At 43.7% G+C, this 18,055-nt stretch overlaps 1 protein-coding gene and 1 long non-coding RNA gene across 2 annotated transcripts in view; one reads left to right on the forward strand and one right to left on the reverse strand.

The window, feature by feature from the left end:
- RASA1 (RAS p21 protein activator 1) overlaps nt 1-13,272 on the reverse strand; it is a 64,918-nt gene extending 51,646 nt beyond the window's left edge. The window contains exon 1 of the mRNA XM_075739273.1: nt 12,799-13,272. Within this exon, the coding sequence (XP_075595388.1) occupies nt 12,799-13,259 (461 nt within the window). The 5' untranslated portion in view covers nt 13,260-13,272. The remainder of the gene's footprint in view (nt 1-12,798) is intronic.
- On the forward strand, nt 13,078-17,646 carry LOC142599374 (uncharacterized). Its single transcript, XR_012832918.1, has 4 exons — nt 13,078-13,215; nt 14,322-14,414; nt 15,142-15,507; nt 16,895-17,646. It is a non-coding gene; the product is annotated as an uncharacterized LOC142599374 (long non-coding RNA).
- Nucleotides 17,647-18,055: the final 409 nt, after the last annotated feature.

The raw sequence follows: 18,055 nt of genomic DNA on the forward strand, positions 1-18,055 counted from the left end.
TGCATGGAAGATGCTGGGTATCAGACACCCAGTCGCACCAGCTTCATTAGGCCCAGCCAACACTTTCTACTGTGAGCAGGAATGCAATTAGACTGCATCCCTTTAGCAAGTTCACAGTTTAGCAAGTCAAAGGACTTTTGACCCCCAACATGGACACACCACAAGGTCCATACAAGGCACAGGCTGTTCGCAAAGAGGTAGCAGATGGTAAATTTACCATCTGGAAGGAGGCAGCTGCTATTGTGCATGTCACATTGTTGAACCAAATCCTTTTATTTACATATTTCCTTTTAACATGTGGGAAAAGCAAATACTACAAAGCTTTGTTGTTCCACTGAAAGATTCTGCTGTTACAGTACACTGCAATTTTTACTTAGAAACATAGTACATTAGGGAGGAGGGAATGCAGGAGAAAGTGCTGTATGGGAGTAAAAGTGCTTTTCAGAACTTAGTACAAATGCAGATGTTGAGAATAGCTGCAGACCTATCTATTTCCATCTAGAAAAAAGTTATGGTGCACCAGAAAAGCAGTCATCAAATGCCACTGCCACTTCACTCAAAGCTCTTCTTAGCCATATCTTGCTGCTTCAACAAAACCTGCAAGAATGGAGAACTTTTAGGAGTCATGGCCAGAGCTCCCCTCCTATCAATTCAGTCACTGCCTTAGCACCTTTCACAGATGACAAGTTCTTGTTATCACCTCTGTGAACTCTGTTACCATTAGAAGCAAAAGAGAGCAAAGATTACTACCTTAAACTGGGAAAATCAAATGGGACACAGAAATCTCAAGTACAGTTTCATGAAGACAGAGGAGGGAACACAAAAAAATAATCCTGTATTCTTGTTTGTTTCTTCTTATCCTGTTGATACCAACCACCCCTCTCAAGCTTTCCATCTGAAGACCAGATGCTCCCATTCACTGTTCAAGTTTCATTTCAGTCTTACAGCTTCTCTCAGCCTAAAACACATTCCTGGTTTTACCATTTTTATCCAGACTCTGCCTTTTAACACTTCTAACCCCCATCGCTGTCACATTTTTAAGGCTGCATTACTTCCTTTATGCACATTATTTGTAAAGATTAAGTTTCACTCTGACTTTAATTCATGTCCTCCTTCTATCTTGTTAGTTACTACTATTCAGTAATTATCAATTTTTGACCGAGTCTTTGCAGTTCTCTGCATCAAAAAGAACTTCCTGCCAGAAAAAGCTCTGCAAATATGTGTCAACCACTAAACTGGATGCACCTTTAAGATAATGATGAAAGAGCTGAAACTAATTTGAAGCTAATTAAGTGTTCTTTGTCCAGTATGCATGAAATTGAGTGTCACATACTCTTCTAGGAAAGGCAGGGAGGTGTTTTCATCCCCTTGCATTGCAATGCCTTTTTCTAAGAGGCAGTACAATGCATGTAAGTATAGCCAAGTAAGTCTAAAGAAGAATAATTCTGCTCCTCTCATTTGACTGTTCCAAAACCCCTTAGAAACAGCATGCGGAAAACTGCGCCATGCTGCACTTCAGGAACCTGCCAACTAACATGGAAAGTCTCTACCATAGGCACTCCTCAGTATAACAGCTGTGCCAACGTGTTAACCATGGGACTTGCACACACCTCCAGAAAAAGCTGTTAAAACACTTTCAGCAGAGTTTCCCTCAGCTCTGGGCTAGAACAAAACAGATCAACCAAAAACCTCAGTACATCTTTAAAAAATGACTATGCAAAGATAATCAGACAGTTTAAAAGGAATACATTTAAATCACTAAGGAAAGAAAGGTTCTGAAAGTTTCAATTGCTCTAACAAACAATGCTATAAACTTTAAAAGAGACAGAGATGTGACAACAGCATAACATCTGACATAACCAAAAGATTTCTTCCAGTCCTACCTGATGTCCTTACTGGAAAGAAGACTGATTGGCTAACTCATTTTTGCAAAAGCCACCGATAAGTAGGTGAAATATAGCTAAACTGGCTAGAAATAGTTCTTGAAACAGCTTATATTTTCTTACTGAAGGATCAGCTTAGGAAGTGAATTCTGGAACTCATTAAGGTTTTTACAAATAAGCTTCCCATTTTTACGTGCTTCCTACTTGTGCTCTCAGGTCATGGAGGTTTTTTCCACTCTTTGAACTAAAAGGAACTATTACAGAAACAATGTTAGTACTGCTAAACAAATCAACAGATACTCTCTGGTAATAATTAAGGAATTTCCAAGATGTTGTTAATCTTGTCTGCCATTAACTGCATTAAATGTACCACATACTGCTTAACCTTCCTCCTCCTCCTTGCACCTCATCCTCTCTAACCAAGCAGAGGAGTTTTTTTGTGCTTCACTCTCGCCTCCTCTTGCAAGCTGGAATGTCTCCCTAGAGAAGGGCATCGCACCCATGGATACGTAACTGCTTCTATATCGAGAAAACCCCGACCACTACGCACTAAAAATTACAGATAGGTAAAACACCTGAATTAAAAGATGTCCAATACTTACCACATGTACTAGGAACAACAGCGGGGCAATATAACCTAGAGAGTACAATCCATACACGACAAATCCAATAGCGTGACATAAAAGAACTGCGTGTACAATTAAGAAGAGACAAAAACACTGTTTCTAGACTTGAATATAGAATGATATGATTACTACAGAGGCTTGGTTACATACTGCTTTTGTAAGAATAAATCCATTTCTCTAGCATCCCTTCTATGCCAAGGAGTGGAAAGAACAAAAAGAAACACAGATGCTTAAAAAGCACAAAAATCTATACAAGAAAAAATCTGGTAAAAAGGTGTGGTTTGAACAAGATAATGCAAGCAATTCCTTAATCTTCTGGATTAAGCGAGTATCCAAGCTTGAATCTTGTAACATCTCCAGAGCAGTGGAACAGGCTGCCCAGAGAGGCTGTGGAGTCCCCTTTGGAGAGATTCAAAACCCACCTGGATGCGATCCTGTGCAACTTGTTCTGGGTGATCCTGCTCTAGCAGGGGGTTGGACTAGATGATCCTCAGAGGTCCCTTCCAACCCCTGCCAATCTGTGAATCTATGTCACTCTTCTAACAGATGGCAATATAAAAAAGGAATTGACTGACTTATGGATACTCCTAAATTTTATATATAAAGATGATACAATTTATCTATAAAATAACCATACAAAACCCAATGAGTAAGTCACAGATAAGAAAAAAAAGACAAAAATTTTAGAAAAACTTCTTACACAAATCTACACAGAATTACCATATGATTCCTGAGCTGATTATCAAGAGTTGGCTAAACCTAGATGTTTTCTGGAAACTACTCCGGAAAAGAAAGCAGTGTACTCTGCAAGGGGAAGTTCATAGAAGAAATCCTTGTCCAAATATCTGTAAGTAGCTATTAATAAGATCATATACGCACCCCTGCTGAGCCAGTGACAGTAATCCTTACCAGCAAACCGTAACATTTTAAATATTCCCATGTAGTTACATACTCCTTCAAGTATAATTACATACAGCTAACAACACTAACATTAACTGGACAAACTGGCAAGATACAGACTGAATGGGTGGTCTCCAAGATAGACAGGAGATTGGGTCACAGGCCCACCACTCAGAGTGTGGTGATCAATGGTTTGTATTCTATCCGGGCCCCACGCTGTTCAGCATCTTCATAAATGATCTGGATGATGGGATTGAAGAACCCTCACAAAGTTTGTTGATGACACCAGACTGGATGGTGAGGTGGACACGTCAGAAGGGAGAACCAACTCACAGAGAGACCTGGGCAGGCCGGAAGAGTGGGCTGGCAAGAACAGTATGAAGTTTAACAAAGTGCAAGGTCCTGCACCTGGGACGACACAACCACAGAGCCCAGCCCAGGCTGGGGTCTGTGTGGCTGGGAAGCAGCCTTGCTGAGGGCAACCTGGGGGTCCTGGTGGACAACAAGCTGAACAGGAGTCAGCAGAGCACCGCTGCAGCAATGAAGGCACATGGGATCCTGGGCTGCATCGCAGGGGCATTGCTAGCAGAGACAGAGACTTGATCATCCCACTCTACCCAGCACTTGTCAGGCTGCACCTGGAGTACAGTCCAGTTCTGGTCCCCACAATTCAAGAAAGATGGGGACAGACTGAAGAGGGTACAAAGGAGGGTCATGAGAGATCAAAGGGCTGGAGAACCTGCCCCATGAGGAAACACTGCAGCAGGTAGGTGTCCTCTCCCTAGGGAGGAAAAGGTTCAAGGGGACCTCACCACAGTATTCCACTACTTTTTTTTTTTTTTTTTTTTTCTCCAGTGAGAACAATCATTTCCTGGAACAAACTACCCAGAGATGCGGTAGATCCCCCATCACCGAAGGTTTTCGAGATAAGATTCGACAGGGTGCTACATAACCTCAGCTATGCTCCCTTTCCCACAAAAGGCTCAGCCAGATGGTGTCTCAGGGTCCCTCCAGCCTTGTTTTATGGCTCCATGATTTGATATATTCCAACCCTGATGAAACTGTACACTTACAAATCCCAGTTAGCACTTGAAGATGAACAATTATTACTGTTTGAGTTGAACAAAAGAGGAAACCTTAACAAAAAAAAATTGTTTGGTATGAAGTTGGGCTGAAAAGCAGCTGAAAACATCAAAACTTGAAGATGAAAATGACTTTTTAAGGGCCTGATCTTCACAGGAATCAGACTGCTAACCTATCCAAACACTGACTGGGTACGTTGAGTGTCCTGGCGACCTCGATACTCCTTTGCTGAAATACAACTGGAGCTTTCAAGCTAATTTAGCTATCTTGGTTTGTACACATTAATTTGTACACATTAATAACTGTAATAAAAAGATAACTTAGAAGTAAAAGGTAGACATTCCAAGCAAATTTATTAGATATTTAAGCAGCACTGTTAGCTAACTTAGAAAGATTTATTTAAAAAAAAAAAAGGCAAATTCTTCAGCTTTTACAGCACAAATTAGGAAATCTGCCTACATAGAAAACAATGAAATACTCTAATTACCCACCTAAGGATTTCTTGTACTTTCCTTTAAAGTCTTCCTTATTAGCTACTGCCACTGATGTGATTCCTGCCTACTTCAAGAAACAATTTTCAGCAAATAGGTCCTGTAACACTGATCCTCAACTATAAACAGTGTATTTATACATATACAGAATTACTTAACTTGGAAGTGACTGCTGGGCATATAGTCCAACCCCCCGTTCCTACCCCAGTCAAGCGGGGTCACCTACAGCAGATTGCTCAGGACTGCGTTCACTTGAGTAATGAACATCTCCAATGATGGAGACTCCACAACCACTCTGGGCAACCTCTGCCACTGTTTAACCACCCTCCACAATAAAAAAAAGGCACTTTTTTATATTCAGGTGGAATTTAAACATTTTTTAATTTGTTTCCATTTCTCTTGCCCTGTCACTGGGCACCACTGACGATAGTTTGGCTCCTTCATCTTCATTCCCTCCCATTCGGAATTTATATGCATGGATAAGACCCACTCAAGCATATTGTTCAGGCTGAACAGTCCCAGCTCTCAGTCTCTCCTCATCTGACAGATGATCCAGTCCCTTCATCCCTACTAAGTACACCCTCCACCAGTTTGCTGACGACACCAAGCTGTGTGGTGCGGTCGACACGCTGGAGGGAAGGGATGCCATCCAGAGGGACCTTGACAGGCTGGAGAGGTGGGCCTGTGCGAACCACATGAAGTTCAACAAGGCCAAGTGCAAGGTCCTGCACGTGGGTCAACACAATCCCAAGCACAACTACAGGCTGGGCAGAGAATGGATTGAAAGCAGCCCTGAGGAGAAGGACTTGGGTTATTGATTGATGAGAAGCTCAACATGAGCCGGCAGTGTGCGCTTGCAGCCCAGAAAGCCAACCATGTCCTGGGCTGCATCAAAAGCAGCGTGACCAGCAGGTCGAGGGAGGGGATCCTGCCCCTCTACTCTGCTCTGGTGAGACCCCACCTGCAGCACTACGTCCAGCTCTGGGGGCCCCAGTACAAGACAGACATAGAGCTGTTGGAGCGAGTCCAGAGGAGGCAACAGAGATGATGTGAGGGTTGGCGCACATCTCCTATGAAGGCAGGCTGAGAGAGTTGGGGTTGTTCAGCCTGGAGAAGAGAAGGCTCCGGGGAGACCTTACAGCACCTTCCAGTACCTAATGAGATCTACAGGAAATCTGGAGAGGGACTGTTTGCAAGAGCATGTCGTGACAAGACAAGGGGTAATGGCCTTGACCTGAAGGAGGGGAGATTTAGACTGGACATAAGGAAGAAATTTTTTGCAATGAGGGTGGTGAGGCCCTGGCACAGGTTGCCCAGAGAAGCTGTGGCTGCCCCTGGCTCCCTGGCAGTGTTCAAGGCCAGGCTGGATGGGGCTTTGGGCAACCTGGGCTAGTGGAGGGTGTCCCTGCCCATGGCAGGGGGGCTGGAAGTAGACGGGCTTTAAGGTCCCTTCCAACGCAAACCATTCTAGGATTCTATGATCATCTTGGTGGCCCTGTACTTGGCCTGCTTCATAACTCCATGCCTGTCTTGTTCTGGAGAGCCCTGCACTGGACACAGCATCCCAGATGAGTCTCACCAGTGCTTAGCAGAGGGGAAGGATCACCTCCCTCGAGCTGCTGGCAATGCTTCTCCCATTGCAGCCCCGGATACTGTTAGCCTTCTTTGCCATGAGGGTGCATTGCTGGCTCTGTCCACAAGGACATCCAAGTCTTTCTCCACAGAGCTGCTTTCCAGCTGGTCAGCCCCCCGGAATGTGCTTGGAATTATCCCTCCCCAGTGCAAGAGCCTTGCATTTCCTCTGCTGAATTTCACGAGACCCCTCACAGCCCATTTCTCCAGCCTGTTTAGGTCGCTCTGGATGGCAACACACCCACCTTGTGCTTCAGCCACCCCTCTCAGTTTTGCATTGTTTGCAAACTTGCCAAGGGTGCGCTCTGTCCCAGCGTACAAGTCATTAATAAAAATGTTAAAGAGTATTAGTCCCTGGGTACACTCTGGGGACCACCACCAATGACTTGCCTCCACCTGGACTTTGTAACACTGATCACCACTCTCTAGGCATGGCCCTTCTGCCGGTTTCCAATCCGTCTGACTGTCCACTTATCTAGCCTGTACACTGTCAACTTGTCTGTGAGGAGGCTATCGGAGACTGTACCAAAAGCCTTACTAAAGCTGAGGTAAACTCTCCCCGCTTCTCCCCAGGCCAATGACCTCACTGTAGAAGGCTGTTAGGTTGGTTAAGCACGATTTCCCCCTCATAAATCCAGGCTAACTACTACCCATTACCTTCAATGCAAAACATAATTTAAAGATAGACTCATGTAAGAACAGAAATTTTTTTCTGCTCCACAGTGATAAAGCAGATATTTTATATAAAAATAAAAAATACTAGAGACCGCTTGCAGTCTTTTATAGTACATAAGAGTATATAAAACAGGACAAGTATATAAAACTTGTCAAGCATTGGTAAGATTTTATTGGTGCTGACCACACTCCAGAGGGACACAGAATTGTTTCACTGCAATACTTCTGTGCAGAAAAAAGACAATGCTAAAACAAGATGCCTTCTCCTCCCTCCTACTGGGCCTAACAGTGAGACAAATACCAAGATTTTTTTTTATTTTGTTCAAGGAGAAAGGAAGATATGTGCGAAACTGGAAAAATACTATGAAATCCTAAGAATTTATGGCTGAAAGAACAGGGGTCCTACACAGAATAGACTTGTGTCCCCACGGGTAAAAGTAGTGTTCCTCCCCACTCCCCAGCCACAAAACATTAAAACAAGCAAAAGTGAAGAAATACAGCACAATATTATGCTTCTCAATAGGGCAGGCCAGTAGATGAAGTGCTTAAGTCCCACATTGAAGTTCTGGGAGTCAATATATGACACAAAATAAAAACTACATAAAGTGCAGGTCAAGAGACTCTATTCACTGTTTAAACAAATGACATCATCTGATGTTAACTAGAAATATTGACTAAACTACTGAAAAATCCTCCTCCAACTTTTTCCAGCATTAAATGCTGTTCTACTTCTGGTTTTCTTCATCTGAAGCTTTCATTTATACATGTACCTAACATACTCAGTTTACTTACTGCTTCACTTCCTATATATGGCTAGGTACGATTTTGTTCTGCTTTTAACTATTCATTTCAGACAGCACTTCTAATACATTGAGCCAGAACTAAAAGCAGATTTATATTCAGGTCTATTTTTTAAGTGGCCAAATCAGTACAGTACCCATCAACTTTTAGAAAAGTAACATGTTTCCCTTCAGTAGGTAAATAAATAAATAATAATAAAGAAATTCATTATCTAAAAAAAGTTTACCTGCTAACCACTTTAACTGCGAAACAGAAAAGAAACCTCATATACTAAAATCAAGTTACATCACATTTAATTTCTTATTGTTTATACACAATTTAATTGAACATGCCAGTATTACTTCCCTTCAGTTTTCAGATTTCTTCATCAGTATGGAAAAAGGCCTTCAACCATTATTCAGAAAAAAAATTCCTTTTCATGAGTTACTAAAATAAACAAATGCTGCTGAACTCTGGACTTGCCACCTTCGACACTCATAGGAAGAAACTATAACTTCACACCATGTTCAGGCAGAAAAATAGTCTAATGCAATCCGCACTCATTTAATATTTCTCTCTTCATCTATCTTCAGCTCTTTTCCTCACTATTATGTTGCCTCAACAGGCACCAACAGCGACTGCAGAAATACATCTGCTTTGATTAAGATTTATTTTAACCAGACTGTATTTTGACAGTGTATTTCATTTTGTATGGTTGATAGCTTTCGATTTCAATTGATTTCCATTTCAAACTGATAACCACTGCTCAAAAACATTGTATGAAAATGTCAGTCTTGCTGGAATATACTGGAACTGCTTCTGCCACCTTAATGCAACACTAGGATCTAAAATAATTTTGTCAACTTAGGATCTTTAATCTTAACTAGCTGAACTATTCCACATACTGTTGGTTTACAACCAAATAAAATAGCATTCATTCATTAAATCTGACAGCATTTCCTTACACTACTTCAGCCTCCGTCAGCAAGCTTTGCAAATGGGGCAGAAAGCATGGAAAAATTGACCAAAACAGAGTTGCCCACTTCATTCCCTAGCACCCTGTGCCTCCCACCTAGCATTAAGCTACAAGATAAACATGCTACTGCTGTGCTCCAGAAAAATGAAAAACCACACACACACTGTACAGACAAGCCTTAAGTCAGTTTAACTGAGGATCAAAGAAGATAAAAATCAACCCTACTTGGGGATTTTGAGTTTGTGAATAAAGAGAACCTGTCACATGCTGACAATCTCCACCCACTGCTAGAAAATTAAAGAAAATACACCAAGAGAAGACATATTCTTCTTTTCCTTAGGTAGGTTGAAAAGAAAAGAGGAAATTAAGTGCATTAGGTGCTTGCTAGTGAAGACAAATACATCCTGACTACTCCGAACAAACTATATTTACAGCATCCTGATGGGAAGTGCAGAACTTGCATCTGCTTCGTTTCCCATCCCTTCAGGTTAGTTACTGTGAAAGTCAGACTGTCAACTATACAGTATTTTAAAACTCATTCCTATTAAAAAAAACCCCAGTTGGTCTGTAACACCTTTATGGCCTAACACTTGCAAACTGAGACCTCAGATTTTGGTTGCTGTGTGTGTGTTGGTTTTTATTTTTAATTTGCAGAAACAAGTTAGGAGATGAAAAAGTGATAAAGGTGTGTATATACAGAAAGCTTCATTTAATTTTAAACTGAGAAGTCTAATCTAAGATTGGAGTATGAACTTGGAAACACCAGCAGCAACCTTTACCAGATATTTTTGTTTGGAGTCAGTAACCAACCACTCAGTAAATGCCTGAAACACCACACATGTCCGTGGGAAGGCAGAGAAGCCTAGTGTGGAGTAACCGTTATGAAAGAAATTAATGCATTTTCATTCTTATACAGGTAAATAGTAATTTTGTATCACATAAAGCCAGGCCAGGAGTGAAGAGAACTCTCAATTTGCTGATGTACAAGTAATACATTGTAAGCAATTCAGACAAAGAAACAAAACCATCTGACAGAATCGTGGAATTATCCATCAAGCCAAACCTGCATGCCTCCTATAAAAACTGAATGAATGAGGAGGAAGTGGGAAAGGGTGGAGCTGGCAGTCACATTTAAACAAATGGAACAGCATTTTGTAATCACATTCAACTGGAGAAATTCAATCCAAGTTTAAATTACAAGATCAATTACTGCTCTTAAAGACTTATATTGGACCCTTCCTTATAGAAGATGACAGATAGTATTGATCTTTGTTTTTGGTAATAAATCAAGAGTTCAACTCTGTAGAAGCAGATGGTGTGACTACAAAGAAAGGGTACTTTCAAATTAAAACAGCAGCACTGTAAGGATACAATTACCTATCAACATATGGTCAATTTAAATGACTTAACTGAGAATGGTAAAAACTGATGCTGTATAAAATATGTAAGAGATGAATGAAAGGGGAAAAGGCTTCTAATTATTTTAATCAGCCAACTTTGTATTATTTTCATGGAAAAGTCACACACCGAAGATAAAATTACAAGGAAAAAGGTTAAGTATATGAAGGCATGAACTTCTGAATCAATTTTTTAAATGTATTTTATTTATTAGATGTTTCTGTATTAAAGAATCTTCCAAGAGAAGAACATTTAACTACAGAGCTATGCCCTGGTCCTGCAAAAACTTCAATGCCTCCTTCGTCTGAATAAAGTAAGCACCCTTGTCAACCAAAACAAAATCAGGGCCTCTGCAGTCTTCCCCTAGCAAGTACTCCTTGTCAGAAATCTAACATCCTCTTTCATGAAAGTTAACTATCATCCTTGCACATGACAATCAAGACAATATTCTGACCGCAAAAATCCACTCAGAATTGTAAATGTGGTAGCAATTATTTAGAATGAAACAGGTGATTATTCATAAATAATTATCCCACTTTCTAAAAAAATATTTAAAAAAAGAAATAGCTTTTTGGCTTTTTCCTCAGCTCTCTGAGGAACTTAGCTGGGTCTAACAGAAGAAGCAGTCTGATCTTTCAAAGAGAAAAGCAGAAGAGCAGAATTCTGTATCTCACCAGCTTGACACACAATACTGAAGAAGTAACTTTGCTTTTATGCGCTTCTGTGTCCCTCCTTATCCTTTGTCAAGTCTGCCTAATCCTATTTCTAGCTCGTTAGGGAAGTCTACAAGTTTAAGACTATTCAAACACTGTCTTCACAGAACAAGGCCTTAATGATTACTAGGAAGCCTGTCAAGGTTAGAGAGATTAATTTAAAAGAAATTCTATAACGTTACATTATAGGAGGACTTCTTACAACTGCAATGGCTCCTGAAATCTGGGAAGTACCTGCAATAGTGCATAAACTAACTCTGACAGTGGAGTTATGAGAACCCAAATTCAGATGGGTTTTCAGATTAACTTTCTGACCTATATCTTGAACACATCTTCCACCCTGCACCTCAAAACCCCAAATTATCGATTAAACTCACTGTAACTTCAGAAACAACGTATTTCTAGATACTGATGGAAGCAATTGAAGCCTTTGAAGCAATTTCATTTTGGGGAGGGCAAGGTACCTGCTCGAGGGCTACTTTCTGTTCTAATACAAGCCTTGCAAGTGCTTTAGGTAAACCTGCAGACTTTCTGCAGTTAAATCCAAAGGTTGTGTTTAGAGTACTTACTAATTACATGAATGCTATATAACATTATCTGATCTTATATTTCACACAATATAAACACAGAACTGGTCTGCCTCTAGTACAAAATTCTTTCTATTACCAGCACTGCAGGAATCCCGATTAACCTAATGGATGGATAAGTGTAATAAAACATAACTGCAGGTTTACAGTTTCTTTTTTCAACTGCTTCCTCTCTCCAAACACAATCTAATTAAAAACAACTTTATTTTAAATTGGTTGAGCAGCAAAGCAGTTAGACATTATTTATAGAAACAGCTTCTCTGCTAAGTTTAGAAGGAATTATAATTAATTTTAAATCCATGTTTCAAGACTGCCTAAGTTTAAAAAAAGACCAAACACGTGTGCAGTACTTTGGCTATGTTTGTGTACAAAACGCAAAAGCTAATTTTTTTTTTTTTTAGTAGAAAGCAATCCAATTCAAAATTATGACATGGCATATGAATTATTTTATGGCACGGATAGCATTTTTGTTAGCTTGTATTTTTAAAAAAATTACGGCTCTTCTGAGAAAGACTACGGCGCTACCGGAGACTGGAAAAGTCTCCCCAACAGGTAGTTAAACCACAACCGGAATAGCTCACTCTTCCTGGCAGCTTGCAGTATCGCTATGAAAACTTGCAAAAAAACCTAACTCGGATCGAGCAGAGCGCCTTTTTTCCAGGAGCTGACCCCAGTTATTACCGGAATACCGCCTCCAAATGACGGGGCTGTCGCGGCTCGCCTTTCACCCACGGCACAAGGCCGGGCCGCCCCCTCCGCCGAGCAGCCTCCGGGCCGGGGCGGCGGATCTGCCCGCAGCTGGGCTCCCGTCCCCGGGCACTCTCCCGGCGGAGCAGCCGTCTTGCTGGAGCGGAACCGGGAAAAGGGGGGGGGGGGGGGGGGGGGGCGGGGGCAAAACTTCTGCGGGACTTCCACGGGAGTTTGACACACGCTTTGCACCGGGCGAACGCGGGGGCCCGGCGCAGCAATCCCCGCTCCCGGGCGGCCCGCGGGGGGGGGGTGAGGGGGAGAGCGGCCGGGCGTGGCGGGCCCCGGCGGGGCGGCAGCTACTCACTGGTTGGTGGGGGGCGCGTTGAGCGGGATGGCCACCTCCTCCTCTTCGTACTCCGGCCCGTCCAGCGAGTCGCCTTCGTCCACAGTCCCCAGCCCCCCGGCCAAGGGGGGCGGCGGCGGCAGCGGGGGGAAGGCGGCGGTGCCGGGATCGGTCGCCCGGGCCGCCTCCGGTCCCTGCCCCGAGCCGGCTGCTGTGGCGGCGCCGCCGACCGCCGGAGGGACAGGCCCCGCGCCCGGCTCCAGGAGCCCCAGCCCCAAGCACAAAGCCGGGCCAGCCGGGGGGCCGGCGCCTGGGCTGCTGCTGCCGCCGCCGGAGCCAGCCGGGAAGGGGGCCTGCGGCCCCGGCCCCCTGCTCCGGCACACGGCGGGGTAGTGTCCCGGCTCCGCGCCGCCGGCGGCTGCCGCCGTCCCGGCTGAGGTAACCGAGCCGCCCTCCTCACCCCCGGCCTCGGCCGCCATCATGTTGAGCCTCCCGCCCCCCCCCCCCAACCCCCGGTCCGGCCCCCCTCCACCGGCAGCCGCACGCCGGGGAGGTGGCGACAAAGGGGCCCGGCCCCCCCCCCCCCCGCCCCGCCCCGGCGGGGAGCGGAGCCGGGACGAGGGCAAAACTTCCCCGGCGGAGACGGGCTGCGAACAATACCCGGCTGGGCGGGGGCTGGGCGCGCAGGGCAGCTCCGCAGGGCCCCGGCGCGGTGCCTCGGCCCCCGGCGGCCGCCAGGGGAGCGGCTGCCGCGGCCCCGCGCTCTCACCCCGCCTCCCGCCGGCCAGCCAGGGAGCGCGCGGGAGCGAGACGGGCCGCGCCGCACCGCGCCTGCGCGCCGCGCCCCCCCTCACACTCGCACACAAACACACAGGCGCACGCGTGTGTGTAGCCGGGGGCGGGGGGGTGAGGAGGGTACCCACCCTCCCACCGTCTGAGGGAAAAATAAATAAAAATGGCCAAATCACCCTGCTGGGTGGGTGGTAGGTGTTGTGCGGGTGAGCTTGGCCGTGAGGAGGGCCCGGGCCCGGGCCCGGGCCCCGCCGTTAGAAGTGGGGGGTGGGTTTTGCCGGCGCTCCCGCGGTGGTTCAGCCGGTGGCGTGCCCCTGGCGCAGGTGGAGCCCTCCCGGGGGCAGGCGTTCCGTACCGCCCCGGCGGGGTTCGTTCGGGGGCAGCTCCGGCCCGCGCTGTGGCCGCCGGGTCTCGCTGCCGCGGCGCAAGTCCGGCGGCCCCACCACCCCGGCCTAGGGGCAGAAACCCTCGGGCTGTGGGAAGAGCCGGCGCCTTTGGCCTGGCTGCCTTCGTACGCGGTGGCCAAGCTGCAAACGGGTTGGTTTTCTGAGAGAAATTGACCTAAGAAGGACCCTTTCCTTTGCGTGTTATTGCAAAGACCTGATACTCTCACACTAAGAATAAGAAAAATACATTCTAGAGTCTAAAAGATAGTTTATCTTGTGAGAGTTGTGACTGCATTGCTACTAAAAAGGTATTTACTCTGCACTTTTCTGAAATTGTACTTTTTTTTTTTTAACTTGTTACTCAAGCCTCCAGACTCTCACACCCCCAAGCCTATCTTTGTCATTAATAATTCTGTTAACTTAAGGGGGTTTGCTTGGCATGCCAGGTTCACCTCGAATGTAAGTAGCTCTATGATCAAGAAGACGTTGTGTGACAAACATTACCAGGCAATATAACATGTAGATATCTTTTGATTTTTATTCCCCACCCCCCAGTGTTAAAAGAGCTGACAAATAGCAGCACGTTGACACTTGTATGTCTCTCGAGAGTTCTCAGAAGGCATCTAAACATTCAGGTTTTCAAAGCTTTGCATTACCCAAAAGTATTAAGTGAATTTTTCCTGAGGCCACTAAAACAAACTACTACTCCCACTTTCACAGCTCTTCAGCCAACCTCTTTTTATCTGTTGAAATTAAGTTTCATATCTTGCCTTCTAAAGGCAAAATTTACTTCTAGCTACACCACTAAGATGAGTGGAATTATGCTAGATTTGAACTCAGCGTCAGTGAAAGGAGAACCTGGCTCCAGCCGTCCGTTTACAATGTTGTAATGCGTTCATACCGTGCCATTTTTCTGTTTTAAGAAATTGCAGTTTCAACAGCAGTTTCTTAGAACTTTGCTTTTGCATTACTGTGTGTCAGTATTACAATTTCAAATAACGTTGTAGCCTGCTGTCTCTGTGGGTTTTTATTTACTGCTGTTTGCTTTCCCTGACAGATTTCTAAATAAAATTATTTTAGCACAGCCTTGTTGCTGTTATAGAAGTGATATGCCTAAGTATAGAAATGCAGTGTAAATATTTATAAGATTCCCTTTCTGAGGCAGGCTTTTCTAATTGCCTTCCAGGGCAGGAGCATGTGTATGGGTGTGTGGGGACTGGAAGGACAGCTGTGCTAAGTGTTTCCTGCAGGACGGAGTAATGTAGCTACGGCACTCCTTCAGGAGGTTTATTTTGAGGAGACTAGTTTTAAATTTGGCAAGGATTCTACAGAAAGAGAGCTTCTAGTAGGACCAGGTGAGTTCTTGCATTGCTGCCCCTGACACACCATTTCTGTTCACTTTGCAGGCGAAAGTTGTCTGTTCCCTGTCACTTGGCGCTGCAGGTAACGCACATCACTCTGCATTTCCTCTTAAAGCTTTCAAGTTGACTCCCGTTATACAAGCCTTCGTGGAGCTTTATTTACATGAATGTATTTGGATGAAGGAACAAGTGTAAGTATTTTTCTTGATGCTTTTTGTGCATTTGCAAATATGTCTCTTTCTGCAGTCCCTGGTATAAATGATGCTAGGATAGTTAGTCTTTCATTCCTGCTGCATGGATGGTGTCAGGCTAGATTCTACAAAAAGTCTATTTGCATATTTCCTAGGTTCAGTTTGTGGGATGGTGAATCAGGGAATATCCATGATTTTCTTTGCTGGCTATTGGGCCTGGTATCCCTTACACTTGGTCCAGTATTGAAATGTCAGAGCACAGGTAGATTACGATTTTTCTGACCTAATTTGAAGGCCAATCTGTAGAAAGGCCAAAACTGAGTCTGACACGTAAAAGTACATCATTGCACATTTGTTAGTGCTGCCATTAGAACTACCTGTTTATTTGTTGATTTATGGTAAAGAAAATTCTCAGCACAGGATTCTGCCTGTGGAGAGCTAACCATCTGCCTGTGCTTGTAGATAAAACTGAGTGTTCTCAGGCACTTGAAAAGGATTGCCTGCAGAGCCCAGGGCATAGCAACCTTTCCCGCTGCATCTCCCAGCATCTCCCAGCAGACCGCCAGCTCGGTGCTGCTCAGCGGTGGACATACGTACAGCAAGCACCCATCCCAGCTGGGACTCTGCGTGCAGCCACCCCACTGAGGGAACCAGGAGAGCTCCCGTCTGGATCCCCATCAGGGATGCTTGGTTCGCTAATGTAGAGTAGTCACAGCCATAATTGCCATTGCTTTATTAATAGTGGCAGGTGACCTTCATAGAGCTAGTTCATACTGCAAAGACTGTGGGATGCAAAGCTATGTCTTGCAGTGTAGCATGAATTAGAGCAGCATTGAGGCCTTTGAGCTACATTACTAAATCAGAGACCCTGGTGTATGTAGGATACTTGTGCCATACCACTCATACACAGGTGGGACTAATACAATAGTATGTACCATAGGATTGGTGCAGTGAGATGTTACAGGCAGCTGAATGCATGATTAAGAACTCAAGAGTTTTCAGGCTGGGTTTGTCGCTGATTTGTATGGCCTTGGGCAAGTCATGTGAACAAGGTTACACTTTCTCCATCAGTAAAGTAAGAAGCTATTTCACCGATGTGTCAGAGGAGTAATTAGTTATTTTACAACATTTGAAAGCTGTTAAACATTAGTGCTTATTAGGATGAAGAGCCAGGTAAAGTGAATGACCCAGTGTTTCAGTTATTTATAGAGAAGGTGTTGCTTGGATCATAGATACAAACACCACGTAACCTTCACTTTCACTTCTCATTTCAGCATAAAACCTGCTTCTGTCCTCTACCTGAGTGCAAATTATTTCCACATTTCCAAATGTGTTATCATATCTCAGAAATAAATAGCAATGGGAATTTTCAATCTTTCTGTCGCAGGATGGAGTGATAAGAAAGCAGCCTTCCTGTAATGAAGAACCTGGAATGCTCCAGCTATTCCAGTTCTTCCTCTTGTACTCCCACAGCTGTATAATAAACAATTACAGAGTGAGTGCTGATTCTTCCTACCTGCATAGCCTACCTGTTATAACCCTATGGGAGGCCACATGTGTTGCTGGGGAGGTGAAAAGGTAAGGAGAGTCTGGGTAAGAACTTGAGTATGGTGGTTTTATTTCCTGTAACTTAAATTCTTCACTTCCATAATGTTTATATTTTATTTTTATGGAATAAAGCTGACTGTGCTCCCAGAATGATTATCATCAGGTAATCATTGAATGGTCATCATCACTGTCTTCATATTTAATTTTAAGTCTTTGCTGTCAGTTCTCCAATGTTCATGGTACAAATTAGAAACTTTTGTTTGCATTGAATTTTGTGTTTGTATTGAATCTCTGAATAGATCATTAATGATAAGCTATATTTAAAATCTTTCCCTTCATTTTAGAAGATCAATAGTTTTCCAATGTTATTTTTATTTAATGACTTCCTAATTATTATTGATTTTCAAGAACATTTTTGTCACGAGAAATGATCTCTTTCAACCTCCAAACTCTTCCATAACCTTCTGTCCCTACTCATTTTGTTCACATGTAGTTTGATATGCTTTCAAATAAATGTTTAATCTGTAGATTAATTAAACCCAAATAAAAGATTATAATCCCCATACTAATAGATATTGTATCCTATCTTAAGAGTCAGTATGTATACAACTTTAATAAAGAAATTACTACTGAATCCTACAGAAGCACTACCTTTATTTTATTAAAAAAATGCAAAAATACATGTGAACAACTACCTTGAGGTAATAATTTTTATTAGTATGTGATACTGTTCTCTTGGTTTCTTTTCTCGTCCTTCCAAAATGGTTTATAAAGCTTTTATATAGTTGCCTCTAATTGTTCACTTTCTCTTTTCAGTTTTAGAACAGCACCATTACATAGAGGCATAGGTTTTCGCTTGTCTCACTTCACTTCAGGCTGCATCTGGAAAAGAAGTTGGTTTTTTTTCCTCCCCTCTAATTTTGCATATTTCATGGGTTTGCTGGTGTAAATAGACGTGTGGTATTTCAGTCCCTTTTCATGAGCCCTCAGTGCACTCAGC

This window comes from Balearica regulorum, chromosome Z (assembly GCF_011004875.1).
Source record: "Balearica regulorum gibbericeps isolate bBalReg1 chromosome Z, bBalReg1.pri, whole genome shotgun sequence".
Classification (NCBI taxonomy): Eukaryota; Metazoa; Chordata; class Aves; order Gruiformes; family Gruidae; genus Balearica; species Balearica regulorum.